The sequence below is a fragment of the Galleria mellonella genome, unplaced genomic scaffold (assembly GCF_026898425.1).
Source record: "Galleria mellonella isolate WM207_F2 unplaced genomic scaffold, CSIRO_AGI_GalMel_v1 utg33, whole genome shotgun sequence".
In the NCBI taxonomy this organism is placed as follows: Eukaryota; Metazoa; Arthropoda; class Insecta; order Lepidoptera; family Pyralidae; genus Galleria; species Galleria mellonella.
In genome coordinates this window covers 5,408,226-5,428,474 of record NW_026442079.1, presented here as the reverse complement: position 1 = coordinate 5,428,474, position 20,249 = coordinate 5,408,226, and the positions used below count along the sequence as shown (strand labels likewise).

The 20,249-nt window shown below is 32.0% G+C and overlaps 2 protein-coding genes across 7 annotated transcripts in view; one reads left to right on the top strand and one right to left on the bottom strand.

Moving 5' to 3' along the window:
* The window catches only part of LOC113517916 (frequenin-1), a 279,468-nt gene that overhangs the window by 182,007 nt on the left and 77,212 nt on the right, over positions 1–20,249 (top strand). The gene's annotated exons all lie outside the window — the stretch shown is intronic.
* On the bottom strand, positions 947–3,654 carry LOC113520681 (uncharacterized). Its single transcript, XM_026906089.3, has 2 exons — positions 3,527–3,654; positions 947–2,223 (listed from the first exon to the last, which is right to left on the bottom strand). Exons 1-2 carry the CDS (start codon positions 3,539–3,541, stop codon positions 1,306–1,308), a joined length of 933 nt encoding a protein of 310 aa, XP_026761890.1. The 5' UTR covers positions 3,542–3,654; the 3' UTR covers positions 947–1,305.

Below are 20,249 nucleotides of genomic sequence, written 5' to 3'. Positions count from 1 at the left end.
GCGTAATTCGTCTGAGACCATTCCCTCTCTAATAAATAGAATGCGACTGACTCCCATTAAAATACCGTGTATTAAAATGTATTGAATTCGTGAAAGTTATAAATCTGTAATTCGAAATCAAATCTTATAAATAGTCACTATAAGATATTAAATGTTATTATGTATAATATCTCGTTCTTAATTATATCAGAATTAAAATAATTCCAAACATTCTAATTCTCGATTAATCTGAATATTTATATTTAATATTGGACAAAATATAAGGGGCTTTTCTTGGAAATAAAAATGTAGGTATATACAAATTACGAGAAGTCTTTTTAAAATCAATAGGATTGACCCCGATACTGGTCCCATATTCATTTCGTTATAAAGTTACTGTTTTATTTTTTGTAGACAAACTCTAAACATATCTAGTCTTTGTCGGTAAAAATTAATTAAACAAACAAATTATATTAGTGAAATCATACCGTCGTTAGATATTCTAATCAATAAATTAATGCTAGGACGGTGTGAAGACGCAGATAGTTTTATATAACCGCTATGACGTCCAATAAATTATATGAAAGTATAATAACACGTATGATCCATTAAGGTGGCCATTAACGCGAGCACAAGCGAGAATATAACCTGCCCTAGTACGTACAAGTACAACTGATCACACTAAACCGGCCTAAGACACACCGTAGCCAAGCCCGCTGAGTCGCAGCGCTACAAACAAGCGCTTTACCTTCTCATTACGCAACACTACACAGTTCCAATATTATTGTTCACAATTTCGATTTTATATCTGAACTAATCATACCGGTCGAGTTTGAGAAAGGAGACTCGAAAGATTGCCACCGACAGCGCCCTCCGACAACCTTTCACGACTACTTTCGGAAATGATGCAATTACACATTCGAACTACCCGTCTCCCATTAGGTACCACTAAAATAAACGTCACATGAATAAGCGTCACATTTTATTTTTATTATAAAAGTAAAAAAAGCTATTATTTATAATACATAACGTAACAGTCACTGTAAATTACCTCCTTTCGTACAACTTTTTAACACTGTGCACTAATAACAAGTAGAGATGATGTTGTGATCATGAACTACCCTATATTGTTGTAACATACTGGCGAACACAAGGCAGATGACTATGTACAAGACGTTCGCCACGGTTACAGCTCCTAGGTGGCAGGAATCAGGTAAGTCTTTTTGTATGTGCTAAGATTGAAACACAACACACAATGGCAATTCATCACAGCAAAAACCAATAATTCCACAGCCTACCACCTATGATTTATTAAAATTCTTGTTTTTAGTGAAGGGGTCCCGCCACGTGACCGGGGGGTCCATACTGAGAGCTAGTAGCGCCACCATGACCACCGTCAGATCCGCTATCGTCACCGGCACTAGCGCCAAAGTCAGCTCCAATGTCATCTCCACCATGACCGCCAGCACCGCCGCCGATGCCGGATCCGCCTCCAAGAGCAATGCCACCGAGGTCACCACCACCGATGGCTCCACCACCAATGGCTCCACCACCAATAGCACCACCGCCAATAGCGCCACCAGATTCCTTCTGAGTCTGGTATTTGATGAAGTAAACTTCTGGTTTGGAGGGCTGAGTAGGGGCTGGCGTCGGGATGACGATATCGGGTTGTTCCTCGGGTTTCTTGACTAATACGTAAACGAGGGTCTTCTCTTCGTTTTGAGGCTGAACAGGGATGATAGGCGCGACTGGGGTGGGTGGAGTTGGGGCCTTAATGAAGATGATCTTGTAGTGCTTCTGAGGAGGAGCAACGGCAGGGATGCGAGGAATCCTCTGTTCAGTAGGTTCTGGTGGAGGAACGTGTACGTAGATGTGTTTCTGGACCAAAGGAGCTCCAGAGTAGCCTCCAGCGTATCCACCGCCGAAACCGGAATCGCCACCGCCGAAGCTCAATCCACCGCCGATGCTGCCGCCGCCAATGCTACCTCCTCCATGTGAGAATCCACCAGAGCTTAGACCAATGGCACCAGAGTGACCGCCACCAAGAGAGATTCCGCCAGAGTGTCCTCCACCGAGAGAGATTCCTCCTCCGGAATGTCCACTGACAGAAAGGACTCTGTGCCCACCAGCTGATGGAGCTCCATAGCTGCCAGAAGGAGCAGAATATCTAGTGCTGGGAGCAGAATAACTGTAGCCGACTGGGGGTTCGGGACGACCATAGGCTAACGCCACACAGGCGAGTACCTGTAAAGAAAACAGACGTATGTTTATAAAACTAATATTAGAATTAGATGAATAAAACTAGTCCAGTGGAACCTAAATACACCCAGTCGCATGATAGCGACATGTGCGTATTGAAGAACACGCGATAAATCGTCACGATGGAATGTTCGATATAAATCGTGATAAGGTGCTATTTACACTTGTGTAATAACTATTGAACACACAATGTATAACAGCTTTTTTGTATAATTTTTTAAAAATTGATTTGAAATTAAATCTTGATAGAAATTTAGTCCAAAGTCCTTAAAATTATTAATGATTTACGTCACGATCAAGCAATCTTATGAAACCATGTAATAGAAAAAAATAAATTTATCTGAAAAAATAATTCATTTAAATAAGTATAACCATACGTATAAACCAATAAGCACAGCAGACGTTATGGTTGTAATAAAACGCGTAGCGGTATCAGTTCGCTAAGCATAATCAAGTAAGAGCATATTTATTGTATCATTTATTTGCTATAAATGAAACAAACATCGAAGTCAGTTTAGTAGAGTAAAGAGATCGTATCTACACAATCGGACGTGACGTAATAATTATAGGCGGTACGAGGTAGTCATAAACAAGTTGAAATAATACGAATTACGAAATAGAAGGGATACTTGTAATTTCGGTCGTTGATAATTTGCACTGTTACTTGGAATACTGAGTGTGTATTACATCAAAGAATCGCGATACGTGTAAACTAACACGGTGAAACGTAAATCACACTCACAGTGAATAACAATCGACGGTGTCCCGCTAATAGATATTAGATCTTTAATAATGGATAAAAATAATAAAAATATAAGAAAATTATGAAACCTATAAAACCTACAAAAATAAAAAAAAACCTAATACGGTTACCATATCTTAAAATGATATACTTTTAATATTGAGATCATCTGTAAACTTTTTTATATTACACGCTATTGTTGTATACGTATTGCGTATATACTATTTAACTACTAACGGTATATACTTGCGTATATACCGTTAATATCGAAGTCTAGGATTTATTTAATCCCGAAATTAAAATTAATTAAAAAATTACATCACCAACTTTACCCGTAAAGTTAACATCACAATGCAGTATACCACTATTTGGCACACTACTAAAATCCGCACAATTAATTCACAATACACTTCACTTATAAATTTCACATAAATAATCCTGTAAAAACTTAAATTTAAATAGTACATTGATTATTTTAAAATCGCATGTGCCAAATATTGATATAATTTACAAATATAATTGATTATATCCACGTCTGGAACTTACCACGAAAGCGCGCATATTGTGCGTGGATGAAACGACTCCTTAGCTCGAGACCTAAGTGCTACGAGGTAAAATCCAACGATTAAGAACAACCCCGCTTTTGGAGATGTTCCTACCACAGTGAGCTCGTGTTAACTGATGACATTCGCCATGCCGACCCGCTCTTAAATACCAAGGTGCTCATCTCGTCAGAACACTCCATCCCTACGAGCATTTCACTTGGTAACGTGCAACTATCGTCATTATTTAACAAGTATACAGTCCTTTCTTTTCGGCGAGGTCCGCGTGGCACGATACGCATTCGACATGCTGCCATAGCGACCAACGCTCGCCTTTACATGTACTGACCACGTTTTTTCATGCACTATATCCATGCACCGTACTATATGAGTGCTGTTCTATTTTTAAATTTCTTTCCTTATACATAATTATTTATTAATTTAATTTAAATAACTTTATTGACCAAAATAAAATAAGGTACAAAAAGCGGGCATAATGTTGATAGTATTCTCTACCAGTAAACCTTTGGGTTGAAGAGTGAATCATGAACGCGGTACTTAATTATTAGAATAGGTAAGAAAATAACATCTAATAAAATACTACGGTGATAATATGTAACAACCCTAATATAATTTGAAACGCAACATGTGTGACCGCATAAATAAATTAATTCTTTCAAAATTAAAAACTTACTAAATATACTGTATGAGAATACTTGATGTAAAAATTATTCAATATTTTCTATTTTAAAATTATAATAGATAAATTCAATGTGTTTATTACAATATTCAATAAATTAATAAATTAACTAATTTGAATTTTTAGTTTAGTTACAAATAGCTTTCAACTTGGTGTGAAAATAATGTATATATACTCGTACATAGCAAAAACCCTCCGCTAGAATCAATCTATCTGTTTGTTTAGAACCGATTTGGATGTAAATGAGACGCGTCGGAGCCTAGTGATTTCGAATCTGGCTCACACTAAAAACTTCGCATGTTGATTTAAATTCCCAACCAGCCAACCTAATTAGATTGATTAAAAATGTTTACCAAGTTACTATTAACTACAGGCAATAACAACAGTCATCAGTATAGAAGATAGCAATAATAATCTTAGGGCCACAGAAATATTATCAAGAAATATTTATTGTTACTGCATTAAAATTGAAATAAATTAAAAAATGTGTACTTCGACTTTGTCATTAGTCAGGGGGATACCCCTGTAAATTTACTATTATTGAAAATGGCTGAATATAATTTAACGAATTTATTATTAAAGCTACTAATATTATAAGTTTGAATGTTTGTTACTCGATCGCGCCTAAATGGATCTTTAATTTGACTAAAATTTAGTACGAGTAGACAGGAAGGTTACATCCAAACTAAACATGCAAGACACTATATACTGATGCACGTAGGCAAAACCACAGAAAACAGCTCGTTATTCTAATAGTTAGATTGTGAAACTATTAAAAAAATATAGTAATTTGTTATATAAAATTGAATAATAACATAATATACTATCTTTTTGTCTGGAACTTCGTACGCATGGATTTCAGAAATGAGAAAATCAATAAAATGGACTATCTCTACAAGATTAAACATAGACCAGATTTTAAATAAGACCTTCAGAAATTCAACTGTGAAAACTGCATCTAATTTAATAGTTTTTGCGTGTTGCCAATTCCGGTAAACACACAGGCAGATAGATAAACAAAATTCTTAAAACTTATTGTTTTAGCTTCTATTGGTCTTATTAAAATCCTTATGACAATTTGACTTAAATATCTCCTATGTACAAAAATCACTTAGTTACATTGAATTTGTAAGATAAGTAGTAAGAGTATTGCACTGGCAAGAGAATAAAACCAAAAAAAAGATCTTAAAATATCAAGAAGCCGAACGCCATTCTTACCATACTTCTCCAGCTTGTATATAATGTAATGCTAAGTGCAAACTTCTATCGTAGCATTTGCGAAAAATTTGTAGAATGCTCTAAGAACGCTCGCTTGCACAACAAAAACAATAAGTTCCGGCCCGAAATTCAACCGCACAATGAAACTTGTTCATACTGAATCCTCAATCTTATCATACTTCAGTGAAGTAGTAGTGTATATACATAGTTGTATTCCAATTGGAAGCTAAAGTGCAAACTATAACATTAGAAAAATTTCAATCCATTTTGTTATAAAAAGTATCTTTAACTTCCGTCCAAAAAAAAAATTTGATTTGTCATCCATACTCGAACACTATATAAACCATTTCAACCTCCTAAGAAATAAAATTCCAAAAAGATTGAAACATCTATCTTTTACATCTAAATATAAAATACTGGTCAAGTGCGAGCTGAGTTCGCTCACCGAGGGTTCCTTACATAAAATGTCTCTAAATAGATTTTTGTTTTCTGTAGATAAAAATATTTGAATCTTTACTAATTTTATAAAGAGGTGAAATTTGTGAATTTTTATGTTCGATATAATCTCCGGTACTACTGATCAGATTTAGAAAATTCTTTCAATATCGTTAAATTCTGAATACCCCTTTTGGACCCCTTAGCAAAGAAAATAAAAACATTTTTTCTATTACTTCTATTGCAAAATATGTGAGACAAGATTATGTAAAACTATACCAAATTAATAATTGGTAGTATTAGTAGTTGCTGAGATATAACGCTTTGACAGATAGACAGACCTTAAGAAACAATGTCGCACCTTAAGGTTTTCTTTGTACCTTTTTAGTACGAAACCTTAAAAACAAGACGCTATCAAAAAATATTATAAATATTGTGCAATGCAAGATTCAGGTGTTTTATAATGAATATTATATTCCATGTGGTCCCGGCATAGAATAGGCAATCCCTTTCGTTCCCTTAGGTGTTGTAAGAAGCGAATAAGGAAACCTAATGGTCAAGGGATATACTGCAGCGTCCCTCTTAAAACATCACTAGAGGCTAAATGCGGTTGTTGACCTGCCAGGCAAGCATGGCAACTACTGGCAAAGCTCCCCATAGAGGAAGCCTATGTTCAGCGTTCGACAGTTAATAGCTGATCACTGATTAAGAAATGATGATGATGAATAAATATTTAATATTGTAAGATTTATGTAATTGGTAAAATGTAAGTTTTTATCTCCTATAATATACCTTTAGGGAATAAGTTGCACCTAATTGCAAGATTAATAGTGTACCAAAAATTATTGTAATCAAAATTCCCATACTCATGAAACCCGCAGCGACCCAAATTCTCTTTTGTCCATTATGTTACTGCCATTCATTCTGCCAGTAGCACAAGTAATTTGATTGCCTTTGTTACTACTGCAATAGTCAGTTGTCAGAAAGAAAATGAAAAAGATTATATTACTACAAATCAAATACATAAAAAAAAATAGTAATAATCTTGTAACCGAAAATACTGTTTATAATATATAAACATTTTATACACTAAGTTTTATTTTTATTACCTATATTTTTCTATTTGCTAAGTATTCTATTGTAGTCCGTACCCAAGGGAAACCTGGGCGAGCCGTACGCTAGATGTCCTTTTAGCAAAATTACATGACATTTTTTTCTATAATGGAGTAAGTTTTATTGTAAAATAATCTAGAACTGTGTTACTTGTTGTAATAGTATGGTTATTGTTTTATTGAAGGAGTCACGAAGTCTCAAAATATACTGAATAGAGGTTTCAATAGACAATACTAAGGGTTAAGTTTTTACGTAGGTGGGCATTTCAACTATTGTTTCTCGCTATTATCACAGAAAATAAAGTAGGCGGTATTACTATTAAGTAAATTTATAACTATGATATCAAAATTACATCAACTCATCGAAAATAAATATAAATACTACTTAAATAATATATAAGTATTCTCACACACACGTGTATATATAAATATATACATATATTTTTTTTGTAATGGGTGATAATGCTATGGTAACCCCGCCCGCGCTATCGGTATACGCTGGCGGTGCACCAGTGAGGGTTCATAGGTGACGATGAAAGCAGGTCAGTTAGCCCATCGTGACGAATTCCACTAGAATTAACCACGATGATTTTCAGGGGGAACCGCGTGGAAGTCGACTGATAGGATCTATTACATATATAATTACTAACAATCTCTTCCCCCCCCCCCCCAAAACTACTCATACATACATATATTTCTTTTTTTTATGGGTGAAAATGGTATTGTAACCCCGCCTGCGCTAACGGAATACGCTGACGGGGCACCAGTAAAGGGTGATAGATGAGAATGAAAACAAGCCAGTTAGCCCATCATGATGAATTCGTCAGGAATTAACCATGATAGTTTCTAGGGGGAACCGCGAGGAGGTCGACCTGGTTGGGTATATTGCTAGCAATGGGATTCTCAGTCTCCATCACTAACAATCCCTTTCCCCCCACATACATATATTTGGATACTCATACTAATACGTACATATAATATACAACTATAATCCAAATATATAAAACAACCTAAAACCAATTACGATTGGGGTAAAATGTATGAGTACACTGGTAATGTAAAAGACATGTAGAATGTGGCAGTATAATATATAGCCGGCTGAATATAGAATAAGGCGATCCCTCACGAATATGTTGTAAAAGTCGACAGATGCATGCGCCTCTCGTTGCCGCAGGCAATCTTTGGTTATGAATAATAAGTAGTTGAAATGATAATAATAATTTATAAAATTATTACAATACCTCCCAATTACTGTCTAATTGTATAGATTTACCTAAATATACTTAAATAATAATATACATAAATATATATGCATATTTTTACTTTAGTGCGCATGTAATTTTTATAAAACGTACGCTCAGTACCATTTTAATTAAGTACAGTTCACTAAACAGTAAAAAGCTTTTTGAGCTAGCTAGTAGTGTTTTGTAAAGCAAATTATGTCCAGCACGCGACGTGTTATTGCGTTTATAGTGTTGTAGGTGTGGATAGAAAAGTATAGATTAAACACCCACATAGCGACCATTGATATAAGTACAACATAAATTTTACTAAATTATAGGACACATCCACATGTGTGTATGTGTGTTTATTCATGTGTTAATATCTTTACTTAAGCGCGGTCCAAGGAACCCAAAATCATTTTGAAATAAATATTTGTATCATTTAAAAATTATTATCACTTGCTTCTTATTTCTAAGGGCACGTAAAGCCATCGACCGATAAACCACATCAAAGGAAGTGTAGAAACTCTTGATATCTGAAGGGGATACTCTAACACATGCAAAGTGCCTTAATACTTATTAGAATTCAGTTCCATATATATAATAAAATTTGTATGAAATTTCGATCACAATAAAATATTTAAAATGAAAAAAAAATCCTTTTGATAAAGAAAAAAATCGTCAAGTAGATTGAGAAATGGCGAAGTTATAAAAGTAACTTAATTCAAATTATCTTTATTCCAATAGACTTGTTTACAAGTACTTTTAAATCGTAATTTTTTTTAATCTACTGCAGGGTTCGGAAAGTTGTTATCTGTTGAGAAGAGCCCGCAAGAAATTCAGCAGTTCCTCTTTTTAAATCTCTGTTAACATTATGTGTATTTATTTAAATGTACTATGTATAAAATTACATAGTCGTTAAAAGCCCGTACATGATCGATTAACACCATGCACATTTGTCATTCTAGTTATCGTTTAGTGTGTAATAAATAGTCTTTGTTTAATAAGTGTTTTTTAATAACAGTTTTAAACTTATTATAATAAGGCAGATCTAAAAAATTTATAAGAAAGAATGTAATATAAAAAAATTGTTAAAAAAATCTTGATTAAATATATATGATATGTCAAGTTGCTGCCTTCTTTCCTTTTCTCTGCTTAAAGATGTGTAAAATAGTACATCTATCACTATACAATGTCATAAGTTCACAATCAATACCAACTTGTTGGTCTCTGGTACAAAATTTCTATGGAGTGTTTCATTTTAAATTTATGGGTCGTTAATACATCGAGCAAGGAGCTAAATACTTATACTCAGAATTACAGCGGCATTTATATACAATAATATAAGAATTTATATTAACTTATATAACACTTAACGACATGTTTGTAATTAAAAAATATTATTATATTACATAAAATAAAATTTTGTGCATCTCGTGTTCAACTCAGTCACGGTATTGTGTTATTTGGTACACAATTAATTTTGAGTCTTGTTAAGGTCAAGTGATTGTTCAAATTGTCAGATCCCGCGTGTTCCAGTGTAGATCAAAGTCAAAGATTAATTAAGTTCAACATATATAATGTATAATTATAAATGATCATGCAATCTCAAAAATAATCGTACGATACTAAAAACGAATCTTCAAAAAGTCAATTCAAAATGGACAAAATTCTCAATTCAACCGTACAGATTATCTTCACTAATATTATAAATTACCGTATTATAATTATGATAAAAATATTAGCCATTAACTGTCCACTACTGAATATATGTCTCTTCCTTAGGGGGTTTGCCAGTAGTTGCCACGCTTAACAAGCGGGTTGGCAACCGCAATTGTTTTAAGATGGACGCTGATGTGTGGTGAAGTGGTGTGTGAGTGTAGTCCCGGCATAGAATGGATCACCCCTTCCTTTACCATGAGTGTCGTAAAAGGCGACTAAGGAAACTTAATGGTCGACGGCTGGGTGGCAGCGTCTCTCTTAAAACATCACTAAAACTTAACTACGGTTGCCAACTCGCCTACCAAGCATGGCAACTACTAGCAAAACCTCCCTTTTGAGGGAGGCCTATATATTCAACAGTAGATAGTTAACGGCTGATATAATAATATTAAATACAATTAATTACTAAAAATATGTCCTGTTGATTTTCTCACGTGAATAAGGATAAAAACTAAGTGCTCTTCTAAAACATGGTCTACCTGTTCATCAAACATTTAAGGCTCTTTAAGTATGATGAATGGGGCAGAGGATATTTTTTTACACCACTGAGGTGGCAAACAAGGATACACCTGATGATAAGCGGTTATCGTAGCCTATGAGTACCTGCAAAACCAGGGACATTACGTGCATCCGACCCTGAAGAAATCTCTTTACCCTTTTTTTTAATAACCCCATGCTGTAGTCACTTGGAAACTCCTCGACATAGAATTCATTCTGTAACCTGAGTGTTCATGGTAGAAAATATCTAAAACCGCATTGTACGCGACCATCTAGACTCTAAGATATAAGGGTGAATCCCTTGTCGATGGCGAACTGTACGATGGTAGAAAGTGGCCGTGAGCATCATATTGAAGAATTCCTCTGAGCATAGTCCATTATATCAGCGGTAGAATACTAATGGGGACTTGTTATATTGCTAGCAACTTGCCAGAAGATCCTAAAAAGTGTGATTGAGTAACAAACAACAAACTTCTATGCAAATTTAAAATATTGTTTGATATATTAATTTATGTATTCTCTACAGAGATTTTCCAAATTGTAAAACGATGAGATAGGAAAGTTTGCACGCAGTGAGGTTCTCCAGGGAGGGGGAATGGATCCATCCTCTGCGGTATTTATACGGGACCGAAAATTTCATTTAGAAAGCAGTTGCGGGCGATTTAATTCAATCCTTAATAATTTATTTATTAGTATCCTACTTCCTACTAATATTATAAATGTGAAAGTTTGCAAACCCAAAATTTATTACTCATAAACGCTGAACATATTTGTCTAAAATTTTGTACACAAAAAGACTGTATCTAACGGATATAGGATACTTTATTTATTCACGCGCGAAAAACAAAGGGATACAACTAGTTTTCTATAAAGTTTATAAGTTATTTTCTATATTATAAGTTAAGTTCATCTTATCAGATATCAGAAATATATCAACTTTATACATGTTTTTTATGTCACTTAGAATTGTAAACAAGCTACAGCCTACTTGATAGAAAATGGCAACTGTCGCCTATAGACATAAACAATACCATGGACATAACAAACAAATACAAATAATGGGGAGTATTATGAACGAAACAGTATGTTTCGTTCATGATACTCCCCAAGCGCTGCCATTCCTGAGGACTAAGATGTTATACCTCTATACCCTGTAAATTCACTGCCATATCCATCCCTTCAAAACGAAACACAACCATGCAAACTCAATTGCTTCACGCTAGAAACACGAATGGGACAGAAGTACCCAAGCAAATAACTTTTGTACAAAGTTTCACTCTGATAAAATTACGATTACAAAAATCACGTTACGATTATTAAAAAATTCAGCAGATCAAAGTGGCTAATGATCTCGGAAAGACTACTCAGGATTTGTTTTAAACTAATCAACAAAGTCTTTTTGTAAAAAAAGCTGTAATTATTAATAATAATAGCTACAAAAATGTTTTTATATGAATAATACTTATTTTTTTACACAACTTGGAATGGTAGATGAACAGAGAATCCGGTAAAACGAAAACGGTATATATATATATATCGATAATTTTTCTGTAACATCTGCCATGTATAAAGATCATCTAGTTACAAGAAGTAAGGTATTTGCAAACTTGTAAAATCATTCGAACAATAATAATAAATTATTAACTTTCTGATCACATACTAATACATCCATAGTAGTATCAATAAAAAATTGATCATAGTAATATAATCATAACGATCTGAATATTTCGCATATTTAATACTTAAAACTAAAGTTATATAAAAAACCGACAAGCACTGCCGCACCGTCACTGTGTTAAATAATGAAAGTCATGTCAATTATAAGCCACGATGAATCTAAAAATGTATAATTTATTTATATTGAGAATTAATTAATAACTAATTACAGTGTCCACATTACGTAATAATAATTACGATGTGTATTGCTAGCAATGAATGATGGATGACACGCCCCCCAAGTCGCTTCGTTCAACAAGGTCAAGGGGTCTACTCTGACATTGCTTATAATTTGTTTGGTTAATGTGTGTAGCAATGCATTGAAGAATACTTTTATATATACTTTTCAATTACGTATTTTATGTAAAAGTAATGTTTGGTCACGCCGCGAAGTAATCCGAATAACAAGGTTAAGCGTCGCTCCCATCGAATTATGATTTGATTTGACATTTGACTTTGTGACTATTAATCAGCAATTCCAAAAAGTCCTTCATTTAAGTTTGTATTTCTCTCTTGTGTATGTACGTTGCGTTCTATCTATGTCAATTGAGAACTGATTTTTTTTAATACGAAGAAGATAATATAATCTTATCAAAAAATATTTTTTTAATTTTATGTAATAATTCCTATGCACTCAAGGTCAATTATGTAAATTATAAATTATAATTATTAGTAGATAAAATAAATGTAAAACTATAACACAACAATACGTCATAATTACTTAGCCTTATTTTGCTGATCGCCTATTTTGCCAATATATTTTTTCTAGAGTCCTCTATTTTTACTTACCATCTGTCGCAAATTGAAAACGTCTATTACTCCATTACATTTAATTTTTTTTTCTAATTTTCTCTGGATACCTGTATAGGTACTGCACGCCTGAAAGACTCAAATACCCACAAGGAGGCGTTGTTGCCCACGTTAAGAACCTATGAATATGCTGTCTGTTTGGTATATTTCGTAATTAAATTAGTGAAAGTTTAGCAATAACGGAACTAATGAAAATTGACAAAAAGATAGATTGGACTGAACTGCTGGACAGAGGGTATAGTAGTTAGAATGACATCATAAGGATGCGTTAACGAAATTTATCTACAAACGACCATTCTCTAATAAAATGAATATATTAAAATTAATTACATTCGCTATGATATACCATTATATATTTACCAGAGGGAGACTTTTTACAAAAGTCGTTTGCTTCGACACCACTGTCCTATTCGTGTTTCTACCGTGAAGCAGTTGTGATTGCATGGCTGTGTTTCAGTTTGAAGGGTGGGATATGGCTGTGAATTTACAGGATAGAGAGGAATAACACCTGATTCCTCAGAAATGCCAACGTATGAAGGGTGTCATGTGCGAAAAATTATACTCTGTTATGTCCATGGTACTGCCTATGTCTATAGGCTACAGGTTACCACTTTCAATCAGGTGAGCCGTCAGCTTGTTTGTCATTCTAAGTTGTATAAAAAAAATATACCTCTATATACTAACATAGACACTATTAAGAAACAAAAATTAAAAGTAGGTATACGATATATCTTACAAATACAATAAAATTGCAACGAGGCGATGTCTATACATGAAAAAACTGATATAATGGATCATAATATAAGCAATAAAAGCCAAAATTATATGTTATGAAGTTTTGTCTGTCTATCTGTGTGTTTATTCTGGTATCACGCAAAAGCTACTACACCAAATAGAATGTAATTTTGATATTTTATCTAGAAAAATACTATTTTATTAGTTTTCCTATAGTAGCAACTTAAAGGCTAATTCGATATAAAAACATTGACATAAATCCGGGGCAAGTCTTTTCAAGTTAATTCGCTGTTAAATATTTAACTGTATAACCACATACGATACATATTTCACGGAGCTAGGTCACTATGACTAATTCTGAATAATACGAGTTTGTATGTATATTATACTCACAGACGGTAGTCGGTGCAAATGAAAGTCCCATTATACGCTATTTCGAACAAGTAAACAGATTTGCCAAGCGCATTAAATTTTAAAGTGCCAAGCTAATTTTCCAATTCATGATCACATCAATAGCTTATTATGTAGTATATTGGCTATTTAAATAAGTTTGTTCATGTTTATTAAGCATTTAGTTTATTCATAAAGGTCTTAAAATACGATTGCCATTATAAATAATAAATATTGGAAATATTTATTATGCGTTTGAAAAATATTTCAAAGCGAGTCAGGTTTGTTCCCGCACCTTCTGCGCCATGCCGGGGTCAATGATCTTTCCAGTTAAACAATCTTCATTAAACGCCCATCGTGTAACTAATTATCACCTATTTATTCTTGCGTGAATAAAATAATAAAATCACTGCCATAGCCAGAATACATATGACCTTTGACCTTATGGTAACAATACAAATTAATTGACAATATACATACACTTTATTAGTGAGTTCTCTAATAAGATAATAGAGAAGTTATAAATATTTTTGTTTACATACACACATATAGTATAAAGTACACTTACACTACAAAAAAGCCTTACACTATAAAGTAGCCTTATTTAACTATTATTTACTTACTGTTTTCTAAATCTATTAACAAAATCTGTTTAAAAACAACAGCTTTGTTAAAGCGTATAAAATCTGTTAACTTAATTAAATTTAGCCAAAAGTTTTAAATGACCTACAAATAAAAATACTATTAAAAGTAGTTTTGCCCTTTTAAGGTTTTTATACATTCTCTGTTTTCTTAACTTATTAGGAAATTGTTTAAATGCAAGATGACTGTGACATTAAAACAGATTCATTAACAATGAGGTTATAACTCTAAAAAATTAGTCAAATGTATTCGATCATTTCGTTGTGTTAAAGTCTAATGATAATTTAATGAATTTTGATAATTTATAAACACATTAATAAAAACCATTATAAAATTTTATTTATATTTGCAATCATGCGTAATACGAAAAAGAATAAAAGCGGCATTCAGTAAAATTTTAAATTACTTATTTACATTGTAATATGTATAACATATGTATAAAAAGTACACAACATGATAAAGTATTTTCACACGCACAGCGATTCATCATACCGCATTTTAACACCGTGGGCCATTCAAAGGTAATTTAAATTTTAATACGTGGATTTAACACGGATACCAGATTCTGACAACAAAATATCTCATAATATATAGATATGAGTTTGTCTTATATATATATATATATATATATATATATATATATATATATACAAGACAAACTCATGTAAATATTAGTCTGAAAACAGATTGTTATTTTTGTTCATATTAGAATAAATGATAAATAAAATAAAATTTACAATCTTAAATAAAAATAAAAGTTATTAGAAAATATAATTTATCAGCTTAAACCAAATACTACAGATAAATTACTAAATACAGATAATTTTAAAAACAACTCTACGATGCATTAAAAATTTAATCAGGCAATAAAACTCGTCTATAACGGATATCTATATTGAAATTTAGTGGCAAAAAGTGTTTGATACTTCACAAGTTTTGTTACGAATTGCTCTGAATAATCTTCTATCTTTTATATATATCGAATAAGATTAACTTTAAAAATACTGTCATAAAAAAATTCTTTCAATCGACATTTTAAAAGATTTTTTTTAAATCCTTTCTTTTGTTTCATTTAACTTAAATAAACATTGGAAACTATTAAATTGTAAATTTTAACTTGTAAGCTTGACTTAAAACAATATATAACTTTAACCCACCTACATTACGTGAAAATAACTAAATTTGTATTATTTACAAATTCTAGAAGAAAAAGGTCCGTTACAGACATGCTTTTATCCTTGACACAACAACACTTTAACAGAACCCTGAAAAGAAAAAAGATAAAAAATAGAAAAATATATAAATTATATCAAAAACATTATGTTCAAACATTATACGAAGAAACACCGAAAGAAGAAAGGTTTACTTGATAAAATATTTTACGTACATTTCATAACAAATCGTTTACAAAATGCATTCGTGTTTCGTAATACGAAAGGCGGGGAGCCTATCTCCTTTCTCCACTCTTATTAAAGTGGCCACAGTGTCCGAAAGTTATAAATATACATACATATCTAGCGCATAAAAATATTGGTCCCTAAATGAATTCAAGTCGGAACCCGGAAACGGTAGAAAAGTCCCGTAATTTACTGATGTAGTAATACGAATTGTTCTTTATAGCCATAATAAAGTGAGGAAAAAACAAGCAAATATTTCTCACTCAACTACGGTTTCCTAAATATTACTTAATACTAGTTCCGTGGATAAGCATGAGTAAATCCAAGAGATTATTGAACGCACTCGATTTATTTATTGGATAAATATTTATTATCTGAACTGTATCTTTTTGTTGTAATATTATATTATTATAATAACTACTGACTCCTTTCACATTGTTTAGAATTATTTTTAGTTAAATTTGCTTCATGTATTTAATAAGTTTATTTTTTAAATATTAATTTTATTGATAAATTATATATTTATTATGTCGCGTGACATGATCTTAATAACATTTTTATTAAACGAATTATTTCATTTACATATTACTGTATATATTAACGGAGATTTAATTCTATTAATATGTATTATAAATTTAAAAATTTGCAAAGATATTTTAACCGAACCGGCCGAACCGATTTCAATGTAATTTAGTGCACGGGTAGATTATTTCAAGGCACAGGATATTGTACATGCTGACACACGCGGGCAACGTTGTGATAACAACTAATAAATAATAACTCTTCTATCAAACGTTAACAACAGTAATAGTTGTTAACGTTTTCTCTCTCATTTGACCTTATTAGAATCCAATTTGGTAAGAGAAGAACCTGTGTTTTTTCAATTTCTAGCTATACCTTCAATTACCAGGAAGGCACAGAGTTAGTTGTATATTTCAATTAACACCAAATTTCATCGTATTAATTAGAGGCCATTATATCTCCTTCGATTACCTCGAAAGGAATACTACATGAAAATAGATTGGGCTCAAGAGGTTGGTTACTCGACATTCCTGATATCCAACTATGATAATATCATAATATTGTAGGAAACACGAGTAACACTTACTGTGTGTAAGCTCGGATATCAGAAGTATCTGCTTACTGAAGCGTTACTGCTATCAAACGTTCTCCTCTGCAAATTACTAAAGGTCGATCAATCAAAGCCAAATATTATTCCTTTACTCTGCAAAATGTGACAAAGATATGTTTGAGAAATAATACTTTGCTCGAGGGTAACTCGTAATAACTAGCTCAAAGTTAGATAAATGTGTTGTGAAATTACCAAAAAAATATCATTTTCTTCTTTGTATTTGCTATTTTACACATTTATTTATAAATTTGTTATAATTTTCGCTCAAACCACTAGGTGATATTAATTATTTTGATAAATCTTATATCTTAGCTCTAGCTATACCTTAATTAATGTGTACTTAAAAAATACTTTACCAAAATCTACATTATGAGGGAATCAACAAGCAAATTACCGTATTTTCAATTAACTACAATAAATAACTAAACTTTTATCATGCGGAGTAAATTTGTTTGTTTATCATAATAAATCTATGACACTGATATTTTTCAAATGTTCACTTTTAACATTCGTAGATATTAATTTTTTAAAAATTTAATTAAGGGAATCTTGTAATTTTGAAATTCGTATTTTAAACATTAAAGTAATAACAATTTGAAACACGTTACTTCCTTTTCCCATATAGCGGCACCTTACCGCTATCTCCATGCTGTAACATTTTATCTGCATTTTCCGTCACAGCAATGTTCCAACAACAAAAGCCAGAAACTGTAACTGAAATTTTCATTGTGACTACCGCCGCACCTTTGGCGTAGGGAACATAATATTTCGCACCATTTAATTTTAAATATATGGAAACCATTACAATGGATGTAGAATGGTAGATAGGTATAAGATGTGACAAAAAAATTATAACGGTCTAAAATCCAACAGTAGTATTTTTGACTTTTTACTGAAAATTATTCTTCAAGAAACGTGGGTCGATGCAATGAATTAAATATATATATATATATATATATATATATATATATATATATATATATATATATATATATATATATATATATATATATATATATTTTTTTAACTCTTATTCCCCTCGTTATGTAAAGGAGCTGTTTGATTTTCTACATTCCGTCAATTCTTTTAATCTAAGGTCTTTTGAGGGCCTCCAGCTGGAGACTCCAGTATATTTTTTTAGTTTTTACGACAATCGCCCATTGTTTTCTCATTGTGATTATTTCTTGTAATTGTTATATATTTATAATAAGTTGTAATCTTTTGGAGGAAACAATAAAGAATATCTATCTATCTACTATTTCTAATCGTTAGATAAAATCTTGACACCAAAAGGTACCAACCCTCTGACGTTGAGAGGTTTCATTGTTCTCGATAGTTTCTGACGTTACTAGCTTACCTGAAGATGGCTTTACGTGCCTTCCGATGCTCTTAGCAAGTTGAAATCATTTTTAAATTATCCAATCATAAATTTGAATAATCAGTGGTTTGCACTGAGTCCAATCTACGATTCCCCGGATCGGAATCAACTATAGAATACAAATAAAAATCTGACTCAAATATCTAAATTGTTATCCTTAATATTATGTGAAAATTAAATTAAAAATGTGTTATTTGTCTAAATAATAACAATTGATTAATATAAAAAATTTATCTATGACAAAGATTAAAAAAATATCTGCGATGTAATTTATTATTTCAATACATAACTCTAAGTAGCAAGTAAAAAATAATATAAAAGAAATTTCCTCAAGTATTAATCTTTCAGTGGATAAATTAACTGGTGTCTAGTATCTTTAAAAATGGCATTTTTAATGCTGCTTCAAATTTCATCCACCTCAAAGCATTTATATGACATTCTTTTTTTGAAATCCATGACTTCACATTATAATTATTCACGTTAGCGATTGCCATTGTCACTCAATAATAAATAAGTAAATGAATATACATAATTCATTAGAATATTTTAATGAATCTCACAAATACATATTTCATTTAAATAACAATTAAAATTGTTTTTAACAGCCACAAAGCTTTCAAATAGAAAACCAATTTTTATTTGTTTCTCTGCACATATATAATAAGCCTGTTGTTTTACAAAGTAAAACAATGAAATTAAAAATTTTCTGGTGTTTTGAAAAGGGTTTTTGTTGCGGTATTATTTCAAATTAAATACCTCGCAATATAAACACAACCGAACACCGCAAACAATCATGGCATGCTCCAATAGTTTAACTTCGAACATTTCTCTAAATATCATGTAATAGCATATTTTTTCTAATTTTGCACCACAAAAAACCGGTACTTCAACCAGTACTACCGGTAATTATATCAAAATCAATATGCCACCAATAAGAAAATAGTGATACAGTTTACTTCTATATTTACAAAGTCCAAAAATAATTTTCAAAATATATCCTGCTAATATTATAAATGTGAAAGTTTGTAAAGATGTTAAAATGTTTATACGTTTGTTACTCAATTACGCTTAAACAACTGAACAGATTTGAATAAAGATTGGTACATAGTTAACTTATATCCTAACATAAGACATAAGATACGCTTTCAATACAGACGTATGCGAGCAAAACTGCAAGAAACAGGTAGTTAAGAATAATAAGAGTAGATAACAATACACAAAGGAAACCTCCTCTAGTCACTGAAAAGAGCTGCATGAACAATCACATAACAAGGTGACTTAATAATAATAAACTTTATTGCTATTAGTTTAACGCTTGGTTTAAATAAACGAATAGAATTTTCTTGCAGTGAGCTGCACTGTCGAAGTCGTAACTCTAATGAGGAAAGTTTTCAACAAAAACCGTACCCCCATACCTTACTCGAACGGAAGCAACAGTTTAATTCTACGCAAATATTTCACTTCCAAGTTAGAATACTCCTTGCGATTACATTGCACTTTAATAGATAAATGTGATTGGAGAAATACTAAAAAGGTTGCAAATATTCAAAAAGACGATGGGAATGATTTTATAATGGCGACGCCGTACCTAAAGTAGGTAGTAAGCTAGATAGATTAAA